General features: G+C 41.1%; 1 protein-coding gene and 1 long non-coding RNA gene across 8 annotated transcripts in view; both read right to left on the bottom strand.

The window, feature by feature from the left end:
• The window catches only part of USP6NL (USP6 N-terminal like), a 229,874-nt gene that overhangs the window by 52,978 nt on the left and 162,803 nt on the right, over positions 1 to 14,093 (bottom strand). For 6 of the 7 annotated variants that reach the window (XM_019460816.2, XM_019460815.2, XM_019460817.2 and 3 more), the window contains one exon: positions 12,128 to 12,167. The exons of the other annotated variant lie outside the window; for it this stretch is intronic. In XM_019460816.2, the coding sequence (XP_019316361.2) occupies positions 12,128 to 12,167 (40 nt within the window). The remainder of the gene's footprint in view (positions 1 to 12,127; positions 12,168 to 14,093) is intronic. 7 annotated transcript variants of the gene reach the window in all.
• On the bottom strand, positions 3,564 to 11,333 carry LOC128775068 (uncharacterized). The gene is made up of 2 exons (XR_008419685.1): positions 6,744 to 11,333; positions 3,564 to 6,483 (listed from the first exon to the last, which is right to left on the bottom strand). It is a non-coding gene; the product is annotated as an uncharacterized LOC128775068 (long non-coding RNA).

Genomic DNA, 14,093 nt, shown 5'->3' with positions numbered 1-14,093 from the left:
AGATTAACATATAACTAGCAATATGCTAGTGAAAAATTTGTCCAAAAGTAAGTAAAGTTGCTCCCCTGAAGGTCAGCGTCTGCTCGGGGCAACTGTCACGGACATGGGAGAGTGCTGTGACTTGTGTGACAACATAAGGTCAGAAAAGGTGACAGCAAGGTCACAAAGGAAGGGGCAGTCAAATCCACCTAGGGATGTTAAAGAAGATAAGCCCTAAATGAAGAACTGAAACATTATTAGGATTTTTATCAAGCACAACGTGGGAATGAATATTCTAAGAAGCATGGATAGATGTAGCTCTGAGGTAATTCAGCCCGTGGTGCCTGACAGTAGTTCTAAAGAGCTAAAGAAAGAAGCATGAGGGGATGAGGCCGAAAACGTAGGCAGGGGTCTTAGATGTCACACCAAATTGGGATTTGGAGCAAAGCTGGGGGATGGGGAGGGTGGTACAGAAAATGCTTCTTCCTTCCTTCTCTGGTCTCCAGGAGAAGGGACGTTTCTTCCTAATTATTTGGGCCTGTTGTCCAACCTCTTATCAACTCCTAAGGTGGTAAAGTGACTTACCTGATTAGTAAATTTAGACAAAGAACTAGGCATGTACAGCTCATCCGTCCCTTTTCTTCAGAAGCCTGACACAAATGTGGAAGGCGCTTTCGTACCCCATCCTTTCAGACAGAGAAAAATACCCTCCTCAGCCAAAAAGTCTGTGGGGACCTCTTTGTGTAACCGGGTCAGACCGTCTCCTGCCGGGCTTCAGAGTCAGGGAGCCCACTGCTGCTGCGCACCTAACGTGCATTCTCCCCTAACGACTCCGCACCCCATGAAGGCAGACGTGTCTGCAGTCTCCCCAGTCCCCAGAACAGTGCCGGACACAGAGGAGGTCCCAAACTATTTCATTCTCACGAAAGGAATCCAAAGTAATCCTTTCTGGTGAGCTGAGATTCCGCCATTTTGTCAATTCTCCTCAATCCCCACATTTTCTTTTCTGGAGGCCTCTGTCAGTGTCATAGGTGGATGAAGCAAAAGCAAAGGAAAGGAAAGCCCATACGGGAAAGAAAACGGTTCCGAAGACATACTTTATGCTCTAAACGGTAAGCTTATGACAACCCTGTGAGGTAAGTATAATCGTCCCTGTTTTACAAATAAGGTACAGGGGGTTAAAGGACTTTCAAATTCCCCCATCTGGTAAAGTCAAGTTTGAAGAGAGGTCCAAAGCCGGGCAGCTTGGCTTCAGGACCTACACGCTTAGCCACCACATCTATGTCTCTTGCTTCCCACGTGTCCTCGGTTCAGGTAATTATAGTTTAGATGAAAGCAATGGCTCTTCCTGACGGTCTTCAGTGCAGTCTCACAGGCAGATGGCATATGCCCACCATCAATATTTTTAGATTTAAAAGAAGCATAAAATCCCAAAGAAAATCCTGATTTTGGGGAAAGATTCTCAATTTCTAAAAACGCAAATATTTTTAGAGAATTTTATTTTTAGGCATATTTTTAAAACCCTTTAATTACTTAACTCTTATTAGAAATTGTGATGGGTTGTTCATAATAAAAGATGATCACTCGTGAGCAAAACGTACTGTTATAATTCCCATTTTTCAAAAGACTGAGCATATTCTTCATTATATTATTAGTGATAAAATGTTACAGATGGTTCCAGAAATATGTTTAATTTTAAAGCTCAGTGGGGCACTGAAATCTAATTAATGTTTCTGCTAAATGTGACTTTAGAGAAGGCCAAGCTGTGAAAAATTAAGATTGATCGAAGTTTAGTATTTTTTTGTTCTCCGGCACTTCCTCCCCTGACTTCTTCAAACACAACCCCTTTCTCCACCAACAGGAAAACACCAAATAATTCAAGCCAACCCTAGAGTATAATAACATACACTTTGCCAGGAACAACCCTGCTGAGACCTAGCAGGTCTCTTGCTCTGTTTCATTTTTATGACTATGAATTATCAATGAATCACTTTAAGAAGTAGTTATTCTTTTTTTAAGGCATACCTTGTATTCTCATATTTATCATATATGTAATTTTAAATGCTACACACTAACACGGAAGGACAAAACACACAAACACAATTTTAAAAACCATTAAGTATGCTTTTCTTTCCCCTACAGGGGGGAAAAAAAAGACACACCTTGGGAAAAGCTCCCATGCTGCAGGATTTAAAAATTATGTATTAGTAGTTCCATCTCGTTTAAATGTTAACTCCGTGATGCCATCAATTCAGCTACACCTGAGCTGAACGCAGTGAATGTCTTCCCCCCCCCAACTCATGAATCTACAACTCGTGGATAAAATATACTCTATCGCCAAACATGCTACAACTAACTATTCCAGAACTTATTCTGAAATAAGAAGTAACTGAAACCACAGGTGACAGATGTGAACCTGAATGCTCCAGAAAAACAGGCTAACGAACACCATTCTTGCCGTGGACTCAGTAACACCAAGACAAACTAGACAGAATATAACATCAAGTGAGAATCTCGACCTAGAAGCTCAGCAGATACTCAATCTCAACATATCCCAAACTATTCCCTGACCACGCTATTCCCCTTCTCTTCTCCAATGTGAATTCACAGCATCACTACCTACTAAGCCTGTCAAACTAAAACCGTTCCCTTCCTTCCCACTCCCCAATCCACATTCTGCCGGTCCATCCATGTCTCTTGCTTCCATCATGTCTCCTGTCCTGGTTCAGCAATCCTAACTCCTAGATGAAGGCACTAACTCCTCACTGGTAGCTGGGGTGGTCTTCAACTCCACCTCCACCGCTACCACATCTTTTTAAATGCATCACAGTTAAAAACCCCTCAATGGCTACCCACTATCTACAAATAAAGTTCAAACTTCTACATGGATGGCTCTTCACCACACGGCCCCGTTCACCTTCCAGTTTCACTCCCTGCTACTTGTATGATCTGGCCACTCTGAACTATTCGTCATTCCCAGCACCTAAGAGATTTTCATGACTCTTTAAGCAAAGTTTGCTATTTGTCTGCCTATGATGCTCTTCCCCAACATCATCTGGTAAAATATATCCGTTCAGTTAAATGTCAAAGGTCTGGAACCTTTCTCAAATGCCTTCATGGTCCAAGCAAAATTAACTGTTTCCTCAGCATTTTATGGCATGGACTGAGGACCCAGCTGGCCTGGGTTTAAATTTGAATTTTGCCCCTTCCTACCTGTTTCATTTGGGGCAAGTTTCTTAATCTCTCTGTATCTCAGTTGTCTTGTCTACAACGTAAGAATTATTAGGATTATTATAATACCAAACAGCTGTGTTTTAGTTGCCCTAAATGGCCAAATCATATCATTATTATTATTATTACCATAGAAACTCCTTGACAATAGGAACCATGTCATATATTCCTGTTCTAATTTCATCACCTAGAAGAGTGGTTGTTATATTTAAAGAGTTAAATATTTTTAAGTTAAACACAATTTATATACAGAAAAATGAGTGAATAGCACTGTGAAACAATTAATAGCATTCTACCAGAGGTAGAGGGGTATGAAAGAGAAAAAATATGAATGGGTGAACCAAGATCATAAATACTTCCGAAAGTAATTCAATCATTGTAATATAGAAATAACCAGAAATAAATCATAATAGTATCTCTTACATAATGGTAAAAACGGTTATCATTCCATCATGTTGGCAACACCTTTCAAAGTATCGCCAAAAGGCAGAACTACTGATATTAGAAGTCTACACAAAATTGCTACCAGAAGCTCTGTTGACTTCATACACAGACATCTGACTTCTCCCAACTTTTATTCTGAAATATTTTGAGCACGCAAAAAGTTAGAACACTGCACCATGTATTTATACAGCTCACCCTTAAATGACATATGGGTTTGAACTGTGCGAGTCCACTTATATGTGGATTTGTTTCTGATACAGCATAGTACTCTAAATGTATTTTCTCTTTCTTACAATTTTCTTAACATCATTTTTTCTCCAGCTTACTTCATTGTAAGAATACAGTATCTAATACATATAGCATTCAAAATATGTTAATTGACTGTTCACGTTATCTGTAAGGCTTTTAGTCAATAGCAGGCTATTAGTAATTAAGATTAGGGGAACTCAAAAGTTCTATGTGGATTTTCGACTGCACGAGGGGTCAGCACCCCTGCCCCCACTGTATGGTCAGTGGTCAACTGTAATCTGTATGGTAGGCTTTGAGGGAGAGTGGACGTCCTGTTCCTTCACAATTCTATCCAGTGGTCTTATTACCCTCAAATAACCCCTGCCTGAACAGATTCTGATTCTGGTGGTTCTACAATGATGTGGAGGGTTTTTTTCTAGGACTCCTTCTCTATTATTGACACTTTTCTATTGAAAAATCTTTCTCTTCTAGCCCCTCTTCCCTTTGAAATAACACTATGGTATAAAGAACTATTTTTTTTTCAAATGTTTATATATTTGTTTTGAGAGAGAGAACAAGAGTGTGGGGGAGGCACAGAGAGAGAGAGAGAGAGAGAGAGAGAGAATCCCAAGCAGGCTCTACACTGTCAGGGTAGAACCTGACGTGGGGCTCAAACTCATGAACTGTGAGGTCATGACCTGAGCCGAATATGGAATCGGAGGTTTAACTGACTAAGACACTCAGGCACCCCAAAGAAATATTTTATTCTATGTGTTATAATCCACTCTCATCATTATTCTTTTGAAGCTCAAACTGTCCCAAATTTGGCAGGACTGCCTCTTATCTGGTTGGAGATCTGCCCCTTCAAATGCATCCTTGAGACATGCCCTATCTGGCACAAGATAATCAGGTTCATTTTACTTTACACTTTTTCTACCCCAAACCTAGATCAGCCACTTCTTTAAGAAACAGTGGTTCTTTTTAATGGGGAATGGTTTTCAAAAGCTAAAAATCGGGTACTAGGTGAGCTCAACGTTGTAACTGCTAAAATCATATAGGAGACCCTAGTATAAGAAAATTATATTCCCCTGAGAACTTCAAAACGACATCTATCCAAAGGAAAATAACGCCGAAATCTTTAAGTCTACTACTAGCTCTCTATTACCTCACTGACTATGAAAACCATCCATGTTGTGCACTTTTCTTCCCATGAGCTGTTTTCAGAAAAGGACTAAACCTTTCGTTTGAAGTTTGCAATCTGATGCCCAGTTGTCTTAAGGTGATTAACATGATTAATAATCCTGACAGCAATGGCCCTACATATACATAATGCACGGACGGATATTAAATGGACTTCTCTTCTAGAATAAGAAATCTTGGAACTCTTCTGAAGTTCAAATCTTCAGATGCTTTTCTGTCTCTCCTATTTGAGTATTGGAATGGGTGACTGAGGATAGTGGACTGGAGTCCCACACACCTAGACCTCACCAGCAGAGGTCAGGAGAGGACAAGAAGTACAGGGAGGAAAGAGCCCTGTTTAGACAGAATAATGGCACTGAAAAGTCTATTGGTCATGTATTTTGAGAAAGATTTCACACCACATAAAATTAAGATACAGTTTTTAAAGATACGAATAGATTCCAATATTCCATAAGCTATTCAAAATGTCGCGTTACATAAAGAAACAGCTGAATTCGTGAAAATTCATAGCTTTACATATCCTTTTCTCCTTATTAAAAACATCAATAAGCTCGAAGAAACAATATAATCCATTATTAAGATTGTTCTCTGCCAAATAAATATAATAAGTGTGACTGTTTATTTGTTTAAATGCCTGTTCAGGGGAATCCAAAGCACTCTGCAAATATCAACACTAATTCTCTTAAGAGAGACTGCCTACTACTACCCCTGTTTTAAGCAGAGAACTGCTTCCTGTACAATAACACATGGGCAAAGCTGGAACTAAAACCATGATTACACGACTATGCATTAGTGTACAAGTCTCCCAAAGGGCAGTAAGTGCACACTTCGAGTGTATGCTTTGTAAAGATTAACACACACGTGCAGAATTCGGCATGGTACTGTTTCCACTGAGGTTGTTCGATGAAGCCATATGTGCACTATTGTTTAGTAGTTTCCTGGAAACTGCAGGGCTTGGCCATTAGGACTAGGCAGTCACTAAGAATACCTGAACTGAACTGAAACCAGAAAAACTGCGGGAAATTCTGATAAACTAAAAAGGTTACAGTCCCCGACTGCTCGTCTGCATGTGTCTGAAGTTCTCATTCCACGAAAAAGAAACCAAAAGTATAAAGGGCAGGTCATACAATACACTTGCCGTTTTATAGAAAACTCATACAAAAGGCAGAAGTGGAATCTCAATGAGCAGCCTCAGTATCCTTCCTCTCGCTTCATAAAAGATTGGCAGATGAATATAAAATTATGTCTTATGTTAAATTATTAAGGTATGCATAGATTTTTTGAGTGACTTCCTATTAAACACTTTAAAGTAAATAACCAATTAATTATAAGTATAAATGCACTGGGTAGGTCTTTTATTGCATAGGCAAGACTCTGAAAAAATAAAAATGTAAAAACAACCTCCCTCTGGGGCGCCTGGGTGGCGCAGTCGGTTAAGCGTCCGACTTCAGCCAGGTCACGATCTCACGGTCCGTGAGTTCGAGCCCCGCGTCAGGCTCTGGGCTGATGGCTCAGAGCCTGGAGCCTGTTTCCGATTCTGTGTCTCCCTCTCTCTCTGTCCCTCCCCCGTTCATGCTCTGTCTCTCTCTGTCCCACAAATAAATAAAAAAAAACGTTGAAAAAAAAAAATTAAAAAAAAACAAACAAACAAAAAAAACAACCTCCCTCAAGCATGCATCTTCCACTAGTTTCTGTCTTGTATTTCTTCTTTCGTTCGCTGCCACCTTTCTTGAATCATCTATATCACCAGTTCCCAGACTTGTGGACTTTCTGGACCAGAAAATTATAACAAAGAAAAAGAGAGGTGGGGGCACTGAAGGCAGAAGTCTATACCGAGTTACCAGATTTTATTCTGCCAATTATGGGTATCTTTTGTTAAACGATACCTTCCAATTCTTCTCTCCCTAATTTTTTAAATAAAGGCGACTGTAACATTCCAAGTGTTTAAGTCACCGTATTTAGTGTTATAAAGCAGCCATTACATTCATTTGATTATCCATTCAGCCACCACTTGCTCAGCCTAGACTATGTGCAATGCTCTGTGTTCTGGGGATACAGGACAAAGTAGATCCCCCCCCCCCCAAATTACATCCTGGAGAGCAAACACACACACACACACACACACACACACACACACACACAAAGAAGTGAGTAACATATTTATAGAATGTGAAATAGTGTTAAGTGTTAAGGAGAAAAATAAAGGAAGGAGGGGGATAATTAGGATGTGGGGGGGGGAGGGAGTTTGCAATTTTAGGTATCATGCCAGGGAAGGTCTTATTCTGAAGGTGAAGGTGACATTTGAGTAAATAGGAAAGGAAACGGAATGGGTCCTATAGCTATGGGGACGAAGGGGGGAAAGCACCCCAGGAGAGGAAGCAGCCAAAGAAGGAATATGGCAGGCGCGCTCTGGATCCATGAAGGAGCACAGTGAGTAAAGAAGAGAAGGCACTGAAATGAAACAAGAGACTTAACGGAAACAAGGTCATAAAGGGCAATGAAGGTCACTCTGAGGACTTATCCTTTTACTGTGGATACAGCTGAAAGCCAAAACGATGTTCCAATCAGAGTGTCACAATCTTACGTGACAGGCTCAATCTATCTCTTTCGGTGAACAGAAAGACTGTGGGGAGAGAGGGGTACAACAGCAGAAGCAGGAAGACAGAAAGCTCCAGAAGAGACATTAACAGTGGACAGGGGGGCAAAAGTGGTGATGATAAGTCATCAGATTCTGAATCCATTTTGAAGGCAGAGCTCATAGGATTGCTGACAGACGAAATGTGGGGTATGAACGAAAGTCAAAGATAACTTACAAGTTTTAGCTGAACAACTAGAAGAGTAGAGTTCCCATTTACTGACAAGGGGAAGTCTGTTGACAGAATGGATTTAAAGAGAATAACAGAAGCTCCAGTTTGGACATTCATTAGACACCTAAGTGTAGACATTTAAATGAATGTACCAGGGTACACAAGCCTGGGATTTGGGGAGCCAAGTCATCAACACACAGTTGGCATTTAGAGCCAAAGACAAGATGAGATGACCAAGGAAAAAATACGGATAGGAAAGAGAAGTTCAAGGCCTCGCTCTGGGGCACATCAAAGTACAGAGATCAAGGAGATGAGAAGGTACAAGCAGAGAAACTTTGAAAGAGCAGCCAGTGAGGAAAGAACACGCGGAACGCATGAGGGTTTGAGGGCCAGGAAGAGAGAACGTGTAGGAAGGAGGCGGCAGCCTACCGCTTCAAACACACGCTGCAGGCAGACCAAGAGTCAGACTGGGAACTGACGGCTGCATCACAGCATAAAGGGAATTAGGGAACTTAATACAGGCCAGAAGGAGGTGGGGATAAGGGGAAAAGCGAAAAATCTGATTGGAATGGATGCAAGAAGGAAATGCAGGAAAGAAATGGAGAAGAAAGAGTAGAGACACCTCTTTCAAGAAGCGTTGCTCTAAGAGCAAAAGAGAATCAGGGCAGTTCTGGAGGTTCTGAGGAGGAAATGGGGCAAAAGAAGATTGGTGGTCTTCAAATGTATGGCCAACTAATCTTTGACAAAGCAGGAAAGAATATCCAGTGGAAAAAAGTCAGTCTCTTTAACAAATGGTGCTGAGAGAACAGGGCAGCAACATGCAGAAGGATGAAACTAGACCACTTTCTTACTCCCAGTCACAAAGATAAACTCAAAATGGATGAAGGACCTGAATGTGAGACAGGAAACCATCAAAACCCTAAAGGAGAAAGCAGGAAAAAACCTCTCTGACCTCAGGCGCAGCAATTTCTTACTTGACACATCTCCAAAGGCAAGGGAATTAAAAGCAAAAATGAACTATTGAACCCTCATCAAGATAAAAAGCTTCTGCACTGCAAAGGAAACAATCAACAAAATTAAAAGGTAACCGATGGAATGGGAAAAGATATTTGCAAATGACATATCAGATAAAGGGCTAGTATCCAAAATCTATAAAGAGCTCACCAAACTCCACACCCGAAAAACAAATAACCCAGTGAAGAAATGGGCAGAAAACATGAATAGACACTTCTCTAAAGAAGACATCCGGATGGCCAACAGACACATGAAAAGATGCTCAACGTCGCTCCTCATCAGGGAAACACAAATCAAAACCACACTCAGATACCACCCCACGTCAGTCAGAGTGGCCATAATGAACAAATCAGGAGACTATAGATGCTGGCGAGGACGTGGAGAAACAGGAACGCTCTTGCACTGTTGGTGGGAATGCAAACTGGTGCAGCCGCTCTGGAAAACAGTGTGGAGGTTCCTCAAAAAATTAAAAATAGATCTACCTTATGACCCAGGAATAGCACTGCTAGGAATTTACCCAAGGGATACAGGAGTGCTGATGCATAGGAGCACTTGTACCCCAATGTTGATAGCAGCACTTTCAACAATAGCCAAATTATGGAAAGAGCCTAAATGTCCATCAACTGATGAATGGATAAAGAAATTGTGGTTTATATGTACAACGGAATACTACTTGGCAATGAGAAAGAATGAAATCTGGCCATTTGTAGCAACGTGGATGGAAATGGAGAGTATTATGCTAAGTAAAATAAGTCAGGCAGAGAAAGACAGATACCATGTTTTCACTCATATGTGGATCCTGAGAAACTCAAACAGAAGACCACGGGGGAGGGGAAGGGGGGGGGAAGTTACAGAGAGGGAAGGAGGCAAACCATAAGAGACTCTTAAATACTGAGAATAAACTGAGGGTTGCTGAGGGTTGGGGGGAGGGGAAAGTGGGTGATGGGTACTGAGGAGGGCACCTGTTGGGATGAGCACTGGGTGTTGTATGGAAACCAATTTGACAATAAATTTCATATATAAAAAAAAATAAAGAAAAAGAAGATTGGTGGTCTTGTTGTTGTTTTCTGAGAGAGATAATACATTTTACATTGATGGGAAACATCAAGCAGAAAGAGAATGAATTCAGGTGGGAGAGGGAAGAAGAGACTGAGTGATGTCCCTGAACAAGCAACAGTGATCAGAGCCCGTAAGCATAGATGAAAACAGGTAGGTAGGTAGGTATGGTTATGGGCGTTTGTGGAAGTTCTTCTCTGATTGCTTCTATTTTCTTGTAAGAAGTAAGAACGTGAACTGAGAGCATGGATGAGGGACTGGAAATCTAAGCAGGAAAGAATGTTCCAGTGGCTAAAATGGAGCAAAAATTCACTAGGAACAGCATGATCTCTAGGCAGCATTAACGTTCGACTGAAGTTTGTGATCATGACTTTAAAGTGAAACCAGTCAGCATGGTTGTGAGTCTTTTCCCAGTTACACTGAGCCAGACAGGAGCAGGCACTGCAGAGGCAGAAAGCTGGCCTCAACGTGGCCTGGAGTTTAGTCCAGAGGAAGCAAGAGAGGCAAGGAGGGGAAAGGTATGTGCGAGTGACTGTAGTGACCTAGAGTAGGATTTCAGCTGGGAAGAGAGGGGAATGAAGACAAGAGTATGGTGAGAGATAATGTCACAGTGGTTCTAGCAGTGGACTCCAAGGATCAGTGAAGTCAGGACACTAGACAAGAGAGTGGGAACAAGCCCTCAGGTTCCCTTTTCAAGGTGGACTGAGAGAAGTCATCAATAATCTCCTATCTATTGTCTCACTTGACCTTCCTCTAGTCATTGGATGGACAGTGAGTGTCTCAAAGCAGAAACTATGTCTTATGTGACCCTAGTATTCTAGGCAGTACCTACCCCAGGGCTTGATACACAGTTGCTACTCAATAACGTATCTACTAAGAAACTCATTTGCTAAAACATCAAGGTTATGGTACTGGGAGAGAATGAGGCAGTCACATGACAATTCAACTGCAGGAAGTACCTCTAATGATCTTCATATATATCAATGGCAATTTTGTCTACATCTTAAAGGTATGCTTCATTTTTTTTCAGAATTTTTTGATTTTAGAGAGATTTTCTAAAGTATTTTTCAAATTCTCATTACAATATTTTTACCTCTATTATCTGAAACCCAGCCTCCTTCCCACATCAAACATACACAAACTGAAGGTAATCCCAATAAATAGCCTGCCTTTCATTCTGCAATTCACTTTTTGGTACAGAAAAAAACAGAGAAGGGGAGGGAACATCTGATGAACCTTAAAACACTGAATCTTGGGGCACCTGGGTGGCTCAGTCGGTTAAGTGTCGACTTCAGCTCAGGTCATGATCTCACAATTTGTGGGGTCAAGCCCCATGTCGGGCTCTGTACTGACAGTTCAGAGCCTGAAGCCTGCTTTGGATTCTGTGCCTCCTCCCCCCCACCCCTCCCCCTGCTCGCTCTCTCTCTCTCTCTCTCTCTCTCTCAAAAATAAATAGATAGTAAAAACTTTAAAAAGAAAAAAACCACTCAATCTCTAGTTCTCATGCACATGCACCTATGGAACCAACGCCCTAGCCAACCAAGTACAATGAAGAAAGGCAGAAACACTAAGCTTAAAAACAGTGACAGGTTTACTATACATAAGATTTCTCTAAGTCCTTAAAAGCTAAAAGACTTACTTGAATAAGGCAAAGTTTTGTTGTTGTTGTTTGTAGGAAATTTGATTACAGCCTCATGGAACAGTTCTGAAACAAAAAACTATGGGTCTAGAATGGTGCTTTATTAGCCAAAGAGTGCCTGAGAATCGCTTCAGAAGCTTTCCGCAGATGCCCTGAGTTCCTGCCCAGAGAGTCTGACCTAACAGACAGAAGAAGGTCCCAGCAACCGTGCTCTGAAAGGGCTCTGCATTCAAAGCATGAATGAGAAGTGGACTGAGTCCTAGACTGAGAGCTAACTGTCTAGCATACAAGTCTCTGATGACTGCTACCTTTCTTTTTTTCTCAACTATCTATTAGAAGTTCCAAAAACCTCCTAAAATTATTTCACCATTAATTACTTCCTTACTGTGGTATACTCTGGGTCAAACTCGAACAATGCCTGTACCATTTACATATAAGCCGGCACTCAAAATCACAGAGGTGGTGGATTTTATCCCTCTGATAAACGTAACTCACTGGAAACGATAAATAAATGTGGAGCTGGACTCACCCGTTCCATAGCCGCATTATGATATGGGAGCTCCTCCTCGCTGCAAAGGAAGAACAGTATATGTGAAATAGTGGAGATCACAGTAGCTTTTTATTTTTATTTATTTATTTTTTAAGCTTATTTGAGAGAGAGAGGGCGAGCAAGAGAGAGAGTGCTTGCACGGGTGAGCAGGGGGGGGGGGGGGCAGAGAGAGAGGCAAAGAGAGAATTCCAAGCAGTTTCCATGCTGTTACTGCAGAGCCTGATGTGGGGTTTGAACCCATGAACTGTGAGATCGTGAACTAAGCTGAAATCAAATTGGACACTTACCCAACTGAGCCACCCAGGACCCTCCACAGTGAACTTTTTAAAAATTATATACCTACAGGTATCTATGATATACGACCATTTATCTGTCATCACAAGAACGGATCAAACTACATAAGCTTCCACTCTACCAAATTCAATATAAACTGGCTATTTTGTAACCACAATGGCCCCTCTCTTTAAATCTCTAGACGTACACTGTCCAAGACAGTCATTTCTAGCCACATGTAGCTATTTAATCTTAAATGTTAAATTCAGCCACAGTACAAGTGCAAGACAGTCATGTTGACAGAGGCTACTGTTTTGAATAGTGTGTATATAGGAAGAATGGTCTTAAAATTGCCAAAAAGTCCTACTGGACAACACTGCTGTAGACAGGAGGGCAGGAACCTTCTTCTGTGAAGGTAACCATTTAAACGGCAAATATATTAGGCTTTGCAGACCATACAGTCTTTTTCATGACTATTAAACTCTGGTGCTGTAACGTGCGAGCAGACATAGACAATATGAAGACGGCATGCAGTTTTAGTCCCGCAAAATGTTTACAGAAACAGGTAGTGAGCTGAAGGTGACCCCCTACTCTATACCATCTCCTCAACTCTCTGGTTCAAACCATGGCCTATAACAAATGATTGGCAAAAAAAAAAAAAAAAAAATGGTATAAGGAAACAAAACTACCTCCGATAGATTGATGAATTAAAAAGAAAAACCTAGGGGCACCTGGGCGGCTCAGTCGGTCAAGTGTCCGACTTCAGCTCAGGTCATGATCTCACAGTTTGAGGGTTCCAGCCCTGCGTTGGGCTCTGTGCTGATAGCTCAGAGCCTGGAGCCTGCTTCGGATTCTGTGTCTTCATCTTTCTCTGACCCTCCCCCGCTTGCACTTTGTCTCCCTCTACCAAAATAAAGAAGCATTAAAAAAAAAAAAATTAAATGAAAAGAAAAATCTAACTCTATAAATCAGGAAAGCTTCACTTGTCAAAACTTCAATGGGGATGAGATTTTTAAATGTACAACAAAAGATCAAATTCACTTTTCTGATACTGTAATTCTGTGATACCACCCTTAACCTAAAACATGCTAAGACTCTTGTATTAACTGCCCAAAGTATAAAGACAATGCACTGTCTATAACAAAGTTATGTGCTTTCAATTGCTACCTCAGCAGTATTGATGTCTTGGCAACGATACATAGATTCTTGTCTTCATTTCTCTTGAACCACAAAATCCCATTTTTAAGAGCGCAACACATTAGTATTCAAGAGTCTAGTATTTCCAAAGGCAGGCTTGCTACTCTGAAGAGTCCTTAGGTGAACCACAAACCAATATGTAGCAATGGAACTGACGAAAAGTGTAATAGTTGAAACAGGTGGTAGAGAGACAGTCCAAACCCCTCATTTCAGAGATAAGAAAACCAGCATTTTCACTAAGTCACAGTCACTCAGCCTAATACAGAGATACTCAAAACTATCGAACCCTGTGGTTCAAACGAAGATGGACAAGACCTTCAGATTATGCAGGAGAAGATGAGGAAGAGGCTGAGAAACCAACTCTCGAGAAAAGAAAAAACACCTCTGAGGATTTAATAGAAAAGTCTTTTTTTAAAAAAGTGTCAAGTGTCCACACCTTGGGTTTTTTATGTCTTCCATTGTGCTCACAGTCTAC

This window comes from Panthera pardus, unplaced genomic scaffold (genome assembly GCF_024362965.1).
Source record: "Panthera pardus isolate Hobbes unplaced genomic scaffold, ASM2436296v1 HiC_scaffold_6, whole genome shotgun sequence".
Taxonomy (NCBI): domain Eukaryota; kingdom Metazoa; phylum Chordata; class Mammalia; order Carnivora; family Felidae; genus Panthera; species Panthera pardus.
The sequence above is the reverse complement of the archived record's forward strand: the minus strand, read 5'-3'. Positions and strand labels throughout refer to the sequence as shown.